General features: G+C 44.4%; 1 protein-coding gene across 1 annotated transcript in view; it reads left to right on the top strand.

Moving 5' to 3' along the window:
* LOC308161700 (aryl hydrocarbon receptor-like) overlaps positions 1-12,500 on the top strand; it is a 40,650-nt gene that overhangs the window by 4,527 nt on the left and 23,623 nt on the right. The window contains exon 2 of the mRNA XM_080535757.1: positions 4,286-4,476. Within this exon, the coding sequence (XP_080391883.1) occupies positions 4,286-4,476 (191 nt within the window). The remainder of the gene's footprint in view (positions 1-4,285; positions 4,477-12,500) is intronic.

The raw sequence follows: 12,500 nt of genomic DNA, 5'->3' as shown, positions 1-12,500 counted from the left end.
TCCTTTCACGTTATGATGATAGCCACACCACCCACACTTTGAAAAGACAAAGCATGCCAATGTCATTACAACGTTCTCACAGCAACACAAGCTCCTTTGAATCAGATTGAGGGGTCTTTGAGTTCAGACCCTGTGTCTGTGCACTTTAAATAGGCCATCCCAGAGAGAGAGAGAGAGAGAGAGAGAGAGAGAGAGAGAGGGATGAGAGAGAGAGAGAGAGAGAGAGAGAGGGAGAAAGAGAGAGGGATGAGAGATGAGGTAAACCAACTCGCTCTACTAACAATGACTGCCCTGATGTCTGTGCAATGCAAGCCCCATGATGCACTGCAACCGAAGGTGGAAAAAATGGGTCTGAATACTGGCTTTTGTCTCCGCAAGGCATTTTTCGAAAGTGAGGTCAGTCTTCTTCTTCTTGCTTTATTTCTGGGAAGGTACCACTCGGGTCTATGGCCGGGAATTGAGTTATGGTTGATTTCCTTCTGCGGGCAATTCAATGGAGAGGAAGAAAATATGCCTATCATCATCCACAGTTTCTGTGATGGGAAAGTCACAAAGTTAGGAGAGAGAGAGGGGGGGTGGGGTCGGCGGGGGGGAGGTTAGGGGCGGGGGGGGAGTTGGAGGCTTTGCAGTCTGGTAGGAGAAGATATTCAATTAAACTGCAAGAGGAATTTTGTGGTTTTGGCTGCTTTTAACAGCCTAATAGTGTCCCACTGTCTATGTTTGGGTGTGAAACATTCTGAAACCCTGAAGAAGGCAGCTTGCTGTTGTCGGTTAGAAGAAATTATTAGCATCGGAGCATTCACCTCCAAAACATTTTCAGTTGTCGGTTTGTCATGTGAAGTCGTGAAGTTGTCGTGAAAAGTTGTTGTGCAAAGTAGCTTGTGTTGTTGCTCCAAGCTATAGGTCATAGTTATCCCATTCAACGGTGTGGCATTTAGGTACAGAAGATGCCCCAGTTGTCAACTGAACAAAAGCTGCCACTCCCCCCACCCCTCATTTCTTAACTCACATCTGAAAAGTTAAAGTTCCCCCACAGCCCGCCCACAGTCAACCAAGGCGTGCCTCAAGGCTCTGTACTCTGACCCCTCCTCTTCACCATTTACATGCTCCCCCTCGGCCAGATCCTCCGTCATCACGGCCTCAACTTCCACTGCTATGCTGACGATACCCACATTTATCTCAGCTCCACCCCATCCTCTCCGCTCCCCCCCCCAGTCCCTTGTCAACTGCCTGCATTAAGTAAAAACCTGGATGACATCTAACCTTCTCAAACTCAACAGTAAGAAAACAGAGCTCATGGTTGCGGCACCCAATGCGCTGCTCCGGAAGGTTGGTGACTTCATCCTCGAGGTCGACAGCTGTTCCATCTCCCCCTCCTCCGAAGTCCATCCTGGACTCCACCCTCTCCTTCCAGTCACACATAAAATCTGTCACCAAATCCAGCCTTTTTTCACCTCGGAAATATCGGCAGACTACGACCTTCCCTCACTGACTCTGTGGCCGAAACCCTCATCCACGCCTTTGTCACCTCCCGTCTGGACTATTGTAATGGAGTCCTGTTCGGGTGTTCCTAGCAAAGCCCTGGACAGGCTCCAGTAGAACTCTGCTGCCAGGGTCCTCACCCACATGGCTCACCAACATTGGCTTCTGGTCAAGTCCCGCATCACCTACAAAATCCTCCTCCTCTCACCTACAAATCCCTCCACGCCTGCGCCCCCCAGTACCTCACTGACCTTCTCTGTCAACACACCCCCTCCCGGAACCTGCGGTCCCTAGGCATGGGCCTACTCTCCACCCCCCGCACCAACCTACGGACCTTCGGGGGCAGAGCTTTCAGTGTGGCAGCTCCCACCCTCTGGAACTCTCTCCCCACAGCGATCCGCAATGCCCCTACCCTGGACACCTTTAAATCAGCCCTCAAAACCCACCTGTTCTCCAAGGCCTTTGGCCCCCTAGTCTAGTTTTGTCACTCTCATTGTCTTTGTTTCTTTGCTTTGTTTTTCTGTTTCTGTTTCTGTCTGTCTATGAAATCTGTTAAGCGTCCTTGGGTCTGAGAAAAGCGCTATTATACATCTAAGATATTACTATTATTAAAGGGAGTAACTAGAACTGGTCTAGAACTGGTCTAGCAGCTGTCCACTGTTGTTCTATGTACCCTGGCTATCCTCAGGGTCCATATGGGGGGCTAGGGGAAGTGGTGGGGTATCACCATAACAAACAAATCAGCCTCACCCCCCCCCCTCTTAAAATAGCAATGTACATGTAGGCACCACCCCCATAATGGTCAAATATACAGTATCTACATACGTTTACTCTCACGAGAATCTATGTTGTTGGTACAGTCAATGACTATCGTTCCCAGCAGGTGTTTGTTGACGTGAACCTCCTGACTCCTACGTCTGTGGTTCTGAGTCATTCCCCTCCCCCACACTTCTCTCTCTCTCTCCCCCCCTTCCATGCCTCCCTCTCCTATCTCCCTTCCATCTCTCCCTCGCTCTTTCTCCATCTTTTCCCTCTCTCCCACTCCCCCTCTCTCTCTCTCCCTCCCTCCCTGTCTCTCTCTCTCTCCCAGTCCCAGCAGGCTTTGGCCTGAGTCTGAGCATGTGCGTCTGATTTGCAATTAATGACATGTGTCTCCGCCGAGACTCGTAAACTAGACCTTGGCCTTCAACAAGGGTGGTCCCGAGACTTCATCGCACCCTGTTGCCCCCTCAAGTGAAATACCACAGTGAGCTCAGCAACACAAATAAAGTCCAGGAGTAGCCTTTCTGATGTGGAGAAAACGTACTCTACTCACACCGAAGGGCTCACGGTTGTGTCACCCTGTGTTTTTCCACCGTGATGTTCCATTTGCAGTAACTGTATACATTTCATAGACTGTCATGCTCCTACTTCGTTGGCTTTCTTGTATTGTCTAAAGTGTGCTTGTTACATTGGAATGAGTGGGAGTTTATGAACTTCATGGCCAATATGGTGATTTTGGGGTGTGTTCATACTGTATTGACAAATTGTAGTCAGTAGGGTCCTTCAACCATGGGACACATTTTCTTCTCTACTCTATGAAAAGTCGAAAGTAGTATCTTGTATCTCATAGTGTTCGGCTCTCCCCAAAGCACGCCGGGGCCATACTCCTGTCGCCAGGTTTGTCTCGTCTGAGTCGTGTGTCTCTCTCGGTTAATGATGAACGATGACTCCCGCTGGCAAGTAGTGAGGTTCACCATGTTCACCATTAGTCATTTTACGAGGGCTGCCTTGTCCTTCCCGCATCGGAGAACTAGTCGTACACCACCCCATTGCTCACTGAATATAAATATACTCTTGCTGTTTTATAAGCGTGTGTCATATTTACACAGAATACAGAGGACTGACTCCATGCTCTGGCGAGGCATGTTTTGTTGGCCAGGGGTTTGAAGTGATTTAGTGTTGGTTCATATGGTTTTAGGGGTTTCATTTCCTCCTCCCTTGCTCATTAAAGCCATGGGAAGTACTTCCATTGTTACATGCTTCATGCTTCTTGTTTCATCACAGGAAGGTCTTTAGTGGGTTATTGTTGCCAAGCATTACAAGGTTATGAAAATGATCATATAGTTTGATATATTTGTATATTTAGTTAGTTAGTTATTTTTGAATGTGTATATATATATATATATTTGTGTGTATATATATGTTACGGTACATGTGGGAATGCGGTACATGTGGGAATACTAGGGTTAGGGTTAGGTGCTAGGGTGCTATGGTTAAGGTTAGGGTTAGGGTTAGGGTTAGGGTTAGGATTACGGTTAGGGTTAGACATGCCAGCATGTACCAAGTCGACGTAGCACCTAACCCTAGTTTTCCCACATGTATCATATTCCCACATGTACCGTAACATATATATATATATATATATATGTATATATATATATATATATATATATATACACATACACACACACACAGTATATATGTGGTTATATATAGACCCACACTGTAGCTAAGCTGTTATAAGTTATATCTCCTCACTTTATTGGCTGTTGTGAAGTAGGCTGGCATCCAGAAATGTTAGCATGATGTAGCCTAGTGCCTGGTTCATTGTATTTGTTTGAAAATGAAAAATGGCAATAAATATATAGGTCATAAAATATAAATATATCTTAATTTGACAGGATATTGCTGTTACGAACAGCCTAATACAGTAACTGGTCCCTGACTTTTGCCTCCAGTAACAGAAACCTAATTCACTGTTAAATCAATACAATCATTAACACAGTTCTAACCCACAACCTTCTCTCTTTGCCCCTGTTAGCAAGAAGCAACCTGGTTCTGAAGCCATGACTAAGTCAAACCCGTCAAAGCGCCACCGGGATCGGCTGAATGGGGAGCTGGACCGCCTGACCTCCCTCCTGCCGTTTCCAGAGGAGGTGCAGACCCGCCTGGACAAACTCTCTGTGCTCCGCCTTAGTGTGGGGTACCTGAAGGTCAAGAGTTTCTTCAAAGGTGAGTCTCAGGTCACGCACCGGTCAAATACCAGGCAATCAGCCAGATCACCTTTCATACCGTAGACACTCAAGATAAGGCAACATGAAAGAGATCTCTGAGTGAAAGGATTATAGACGTTGTCAGCTTTAAAGCCACTGTTAGTGATATTTCCATTTTGTTAACAAAACAAAACCAAAGTGTAAATGCATTTGCCTTAATGGACTGACTTAATGGACTGACTTGTTTGATAGTTAGTTTTTTGGTGGGCCTGCATGCAGCAATCACTGACTGACTGTGAGGGAGGTTTTATATTAAGTAAGTAAGTAAGTAAGTAAGTAAGTGAAATGTATTTCTATAGCACCTATCCAAGACCAGGGGTCACAAAGTGCTTTACATACAGTATATAAGAACATAATAAAAGAGCAAAAGTTAGAGCAGGTTAAAATAGGGAAATGAATAGGATATAAATAGGATATTGAGCAGTTCAGCAGCCACCTCAGGACATAATCACTGAATATGACAAAGGCGCAAGGCTAAATATAGCAACACAACAGAAGAGCTGTGAAAGTAAGAGGCCTTCATTTGGCTTTCACCATGAAAACAAACCCTACGGCAGCCATCAGACCCCAATTCCGCTAATTTCCCCCTGAGCTAGAACATTGGTAAACACATCTGAAAAGAGACTTTTTCCAGTTTTCTTGTTGTGATGTTATTTTTAAGCGCATTAGAAACACCGCGCTCCCTCCAGTGTGTTGGCAGCGGGATAGGCGGCCACGGACATGAATAAATCAAGATGTTGTTGAATCCGTAACTTGTGCCCAGGCCTGCCCCTGTCACTTTGTTCGTTGTAACCTGGGTCACCCAAATGTTTGGAGTCTCTGGGGTCGTTTTTTTCCCCGTGTACTATTATTGCAGAGCAGACCACAATACACTTGTCCAGGAATGCACTTGGTAGACTAACACTATGTGTTATTTTATATGTGTTGATACAGTACATTCATATTTTATGAATGTCTTAGCTTGCCCAAGAGAACACCTGACTGAGCTCTCATGGATGACAGCCATGACTAGAATACCACAATGGCTTGTCTTTACACGGACCGAACTACATGTTTTATATATGAACACTGTCTTGGTCACCCTTGGACAAGTTATGGCAACATAAAAACTAGATAAATATACAAGACAAGACATGTTTCGTGGGCTAAAACCAACACATTAATCAACTTGACAACTGTCTTGCGCCAGTACGGCAGAGTAGGTATCTTGTCTCAATTGTCCACTTCACTACCCCGAGAATGAAGGGATTTTAATGGATCATACCTTTCTGTCATATGTGCTGATGTGAATGAATAGGAGTGAGGGCTAGAGCAGGTATGTGAGGGCACTGTAGACACTCGACGAGAGAGTAGGCTGCTCAGGAATGCATGGCATCGGAATCTGATTGGAGGAAAACATCTTGAAGAGCCCCGCCCCTAGGTAATTCTCCAAGGAATCACAACCCCACCCTCACTGCACATACATCTATAAATACAAAAGAAGAAGAACAGGAGGGTAATGATTGGATGAATTGATGAATTGTACACATTTTGAGATTCTTTTGCTCAAAGAATCTCAAAAGAGGCTCTTTTGTGAAGATGATGTACTGTAAAAGGAAGACAGTTATTGTATTAGTATTGAATGTGAGACACATTTTTATTTATTTTTTTACTTTTTGTAAACCTGTCTCAAGGCACAACCCATGAAACTCAGAACTAGATAGTCATTCGTTTGATCTTTCACCTCATCCTCAGTTGAAAATGATTCTGAAGCGAACCTATTGACTCACGTTGAGTCATTGCTGTAAAAATCCCCTAACTCCCGCAACTTGTCAGCCATCCTTTCAGGGTTAATGACACATCAAAGACCATGGCGTTGGCAGACGCCGTGCTGAGTAAGTTATTTCAGAGCCTCTGGCTCCATCGCCATGACTGTGGCTCCATTGCCACGTCTCTGGTTCCATCGCCAAGTCTGTTGCTGGATTCCAAATGCCAACTACCCTGAGCCTCTCTAGTCTACACCCCAGTCACATCTGAGCATCTGAGAGGTTTGGATAGGTACAAAATGGCAATTGCTTGACCTTTCTTAGGTAGATTAGGTTGGATATATGTGATGATGGCAGCTGATGAAAGTCGGCAACCAATCAAAATGTTCTGACTTTTATTCAGAAAATGTTTAGTAATCCCCACTACTACCTAGTTAACTATAACACTACTTTACAATCTGTGTTGACTAGCGGGTGCGTCATTGATTTTCAACAACGGTGAAATGCATTTACCTTTTAAAGAATAAAAGTCTGAACATTTGATCGGTTGCCGACTTGTTCCTGCTTTCACCAGCTGCTGTCACGTATAGTATCTACACTTCACCTATCCAGTCCTTTCAGATCTATAGAGTGGCTTAGCAGATAGGGGCTAGGGGCCGATTTGGAACTCAGCACATGTGTCCCATGCATTAATCTTCTCTCAGTGTATACTGTAGAGCAAATCATATCTATAGTTGACTGTACAGTACATGGGAAGTTATAGTCAATGAGAACCAATGGTGTAGTCACGGCCTACAGACTGTACAGTATGCATCTTCTGTGACTAGTCTCAAGGTTAACCACTCACCGGCGCCATAGGCGACAGCACAAGCTGTTGAATGCGACTGGGGAATCTACTAATCACATCCTCTGGATTTACGAGCTGTTAGAACTGGTTATTTAGCGCCTAGCTCCGGAAAGTCCCAGGTCTGTGTTGTGTACAAATACAAGGCTGCTGATTTTAAGAATTAATAGATAGAGGGGCGTCAATCAAACCCGTGTTGAAAGAGGAAACGCACCTCTCCTCCAACCGGAGGAGGTGACACATTCCTGAAGAGCTCCAGCGCCCCCCCAACCCTCGTTGTGCCCTCTCACCCCCTTTCTCTCCTACACACAGGAGAGATAGAGAAAGTACTAGACTAGAGCATGCACGCTTAGTCAACAAGTTGTTATAGAAACAAGTGTTCATCAACCTAATTTGTAACTGTTCATTTGTAACTGTTCATTAGTAACTGCGGAGAGAGGAACTGGAGGATTTTAGCCTGCTCTGTTCAAATGGGATCAAAGATGGAACAATAGAGTGATAAGTAGACAGAATGTGAGAGGATTTAGAGATAAAAAATAAATAAATATATAAATATAAAAACAAATATAAATAATCATAGAGGAGAAAATGATAGAGGAAAAGTGATATACTGTAGGAAAGAATGGTGACAATAGGAGGATACACGATAAGGGAGAAAGTGATAGAGGACAGGATGACAAAGGTGTCTTCGAGGCAGACAACGCCCTCCAGGCATTCCGAGGTGTATGTTTGTTCCTGGGGCGACTCTGTGGCGCCTCTAAATCATACAAAGGTGTCGTGGTGCATAAACTGCCATCCCAGGCATAAACACTCACTACAATGTGTGTTTGATCCCCCCAGCCTCCGCCGCGCAGCTACACTGTTTAGGAAAAAGCAATTATATTCATTACCATAATGATTTATTTACACAATAGTACATTATCAGGCGTGCATAAATGGTTATTTGATGTGGTAAGATACCAAGGTGGTGGAGGTAGAAACCGGGGGACGACTTGGAAGGGAATGAGGAGTGGTGTGTTTTGATACCGTTCCTCATTCCATGCCATGCATTATAGCGAGCCCATCCTCCGATTTCTACCTCCACCAGCGTCCACTGTAAGACACTCTAGGATCCACCTTCCTGTGTATGCATGACCATTTTACAGTATGGTATATTATACCATACTGTACCTATCACTATCAATGTCATGTTTTTATATCATATTTTTGATATCACTATTTGCACTTCTGGTTAGATGCTAAACTGCATCTCGTTGTCTGGTACTTGTACTCTGCAGTGACAATAAAGTTAAATCTAATCGAATCTAATATTACCATACATATATATATGTACGGTTTTCTTAATGCACAGCATTAGGGTAATACTGTACCAGACACAAGCCTTATAGTACTAATGTATTACACACAGCTGGCTCATGAGGTTTATGACCCTACTCTTAGCCCGCTCTGTTTTTGTTTGTTGTGACAGCTCCCTCCCTGCAGTCTCTCCTAGTTAGCGCACTATAAGGTCATACTGGAGGTCATTGAGCTCATTGAGTTCAGGGGGATGTTCCATACCTTCACCTCTCCCTCCCCTGCACACTCCTCCTCTCCCCCCCCCCCCTCCTGGGAGCCTCTGCTCTCCTTCTTTTTCCATCTGCCCTTCCTTTCACCCCCGACTCGAAGGTCAAGTTCACAACAGGAAAAACATCCCTGTCCAACAGTCTGAGGAGAGAAACAAACAGCGTACTGTTTGTGAACTCTCGGTTACACACGTCCTTCAGCATACAAACAGCATCTCGGTTACACACATCCTTCACTGTCCAGCCAGTCCTAGTATTGGAAACTTATCTCCTGGTTTCTATGTCAAAACACATTTGTGGATCGTGTGGAGAGGGAACAGAGTAGTCCCAGAGTACGGGGTGGAATGTACATTGGAGGTACATGAAGAATGTAGGACATTGTTTACATTCAGTCTATGTAGGTCAATGAGTTATTGCCCCCGGTAGTATGGTAGTGTTCAGTGTGTGTGTGTGTGTGTGATGCCTTTCTCTCAAAAGAGTTGTGTTCCCCACTGACCCAGCAATGACCCCCCCCCCCCCCCCCCCCCCCACACACACACACACTCTCTCTCTCTCTCTCTCTCTCTCTCTCTCTCTCTCTCTCTCTCTCTCTCTCTCTCTCTCTCAGTACACATACAGTATGTGAAATCCTCAGAGGATACTGAACCTATCTACACCACCTGACCTGTGATTTAATCCAGATTGACATGACCTGATCTTCAGTGACAGCTGGACACTTTGCAAAGACAATCTGTCAGCGACTATAGCGAAGGAGAGCTTGATCAACGTCACATGTCATTGATTCCTACTCACATCACATGCATCCTGTCATTGACTGTAGAAAACATTCCTTGTCGCATACTGCAACATAGCATATTCAATCGTGTGTTCAAAGGAATTAGGAATAAAAAAAAAATCTGAATAAAAGTCGGAACAATTTGATTGGTTGGCGACTTGTTCCTGGCTTCTGTCACATATTCATGTGCTGGAGGGACAGCTACAGCAGATGGCACCGGAGTGACGCGGCCTCATATGTTGTTAGTATGTCTGGCTTTTCTATAGGCATGCATGTCAGTGCATAACCCTGTGCCCTTTGACCCCACTGGCCTGGCGTCCGTGACCGACGTACACGCTGCCCCTGACGCCCCACGTGCACCTGTCCTCCTCCAAGTCAACACGGTTAAGAAGCGCGGCGGCGTCGTCCATGTCAACTCTTGCCCTTTGCGTGCCACGCCGACCACAGACGGACCAATGGCTTTGAACCAGAACTCAAACAGACGCGGCCGTATTGTTTGGCATGCTCGTTCTCCATGTGATCCGTACGAAACAATGGCCACCAAACACGTGTGCCATTTATACACTTGCTTGCTCGGTATCAGATTGCAGCATCACACGTTGTATTGTATTGTCTTCACGGTTTTCCTCTACAGCATTGTAATCAAAGAGCTTTGATATCCGTCATTGTGATGTCGTCCATTGTCTCTGTGTCCGTTTCCCAGAGACTTGAGAGTGTGGCTTGATTACAAATAGGAGTCAGATCTGAAGAAGGGACGTAATGTGGAAAATATGGAGCTAGAACACTTGACACATGGACAGCGGATAATCAGATTACTTTTAGACACGATCTCACTGTTACAGGTGCTTTAGTCACGGCACAGAGGCCGAAACGTGTTTGTTTCCTTCCCAATGCAGAATGGAATCGTCTCGGCGCTTACGTCTTTGGTTTTTAGACAGCCCACACCACAGCAGGTGACAACAGCACGACGTCAAGAGCATCAAACGACTCTTTTCGTAGGGTCTTTGCCTGGGTCGGCGAGAGATAGAATCAGAAAGGAGCTCAGTGGACTACGGAGGGCTCCCCGAGCCATAACAAACGCTAGCTGCACAGCTAGGTCATGTGAAGACAAGCTCAGAGCTCTGATAATGATCCTGTCTGTGTACACGGTTAGGGAGAGAAAAGACAGAGAAAGAATGAACAAAAGATATTTGAGGTAATTCTAGTCACATTATAAAGAGGAGGGTTACGAAAACAAAGGGTTTAAGGGTTGAGTGTTTCTTTCCTTCTTTCTTTCTTTCTTTTTATTTAAATGCATGATGATACGATTGAACTGATTTGCTCCCTGCCTGCCTGAAAACAACATCTGTGTGTGTTGGATTTTGAGCGTGAATTTATGAGGTAACGCTAGATATTTTGAAGCACTCACTCATGGAACGTTCCTCTGGCAACACATTAGTGTGTCACTGTGAGAAATGTGACTGTCTTTTCAAGTTCATTGAAAACATCCTCTGTCTGTTAGCCATTATAGCTGTCGTGGTGACATCATATCGCTCGTTGTAATTTGATGACTTCGGAATGTCTACAATACTTATATACTGTAGACCCATACAGTGCACTCACACATCCGCCCCCGCCCCTCTCTCTCTCTCTCACCCCCCCCCACACACACACACACACCTCCACAGACACACACACACACACACACACACATATTAAACAGAGGCAAAGACCTGCTACTTGGTAGAAGGTAGAGCATCTGTATTGGGGAGGTCTTCTCCTGTTCGTTCAATCATGATCAACAGTTACAGTTTTTCCTGAAGGACATATTGCTTTGCTTAACAGTCTCTTTAAAGCCCAGTATAATTCACCTGTCAGCCCAATATCAACATATCTGAGGAAAAAGGAACATTTTACTGAAATGACAGGTTTTATTTTCATTGAACGATTGCCTGTTGGCTCCGGGCTCGTGGCTCGCCTTTCAGGCTAGCGTGAGAATGCGAACGACCACTGGGAAATAGTTTTAATGATGTTTTTATTTCTCCAAACTCAGTTCGGTGGAATAAGGCTCATGTTTTGGCTCTCTCCGACCTATAATACACCAGACTCTTTTATGTTGGCCTTTTTTAAGATGGAGCAAAAGAATCTAACTGTGGGCAGAGCCCTGTAAACTACGCTACCCTGGGTTCATACAGTTACATACAGATGGGCCCCGGGAAGACTAGCGGTCGCTTAGCAAATAGAGATTTAAATAGAGACTACTACTAATAGGGGTAGTGGTGGTCTAGTGGATAGTGAGTTGGACTTGTGATTGGAAGGTTGTGAGTTCAAATCCCGCCTGAAATCACACCACTACTAGTGTGCCCTTGAGTAAGGCACTTAGCCCTCAGTTACTCCAGGGGGAATGTCCCTGTAATTCGTAATTGTAAATCGCTTTGGATTAAAAGCGTCTGCTAAATGGCTAGATATTCCTAATAAACAATACATATTAGTTTAAAAAAAGCCTTACCAGTTTGTATTAAAAAAATATAATTTCTTCTTAATTTCTTATAATAACAGAACGAGACAAACAATTTGTTGTTGATGTGTATCAGTAGGTGAGCTCATTTAGGGTGCACATAATTACAGAATAGACAAACATAATTAAAAAAAATATGAACAATAAATGGCAGAACAGCATGACATCTTGATTGACCTGAAAAAAGAAAAAAAAAAGAACATTCATTATTTGTACATTATTAAATAAGGCCTAAAGTTAATTTCGTTGTTAGGGCCAGGGTACTCAAAAAATCCAAAAGGTCTCTCTTTGTAAGAGCATTTTTATGTCTATCATCACCCCGAATAGTTTTCTTTAATTGTCTCAAAGGCTTGGACTTGAAAGCTGGACATGTTCTGTGTGTTTCTCTTTGTAATGCTCTGTCACAGGATAATCCATATTTCCTGTACGAACAGCATATGTATGTCCAGCGAGGCGCACCTCCATCTTATACAGCAATACCAATGAGTTATTTTGAATGTCACTGCGTTTTACAGTTTTGGAAAAGAAAATCCAATACAGTGTTTGATTATAAGGGGATT

Source organism: Nansenia antarctica (genome assembly GCF_963989245.1).
Source record: "Nansenia antarctica genome assembly, chromosome: 7".
NCBI classification, from domain to species: domain Eukaryota; kingdom Metazoa; phylum Chordata; class Actinopteri; order Argentiniformes; family Microstomatidae; genus Nansenia; species Nansenia antarctica.
This window is presented reverse-complemented; position numbering and strand designations above follow the sequence as displayed.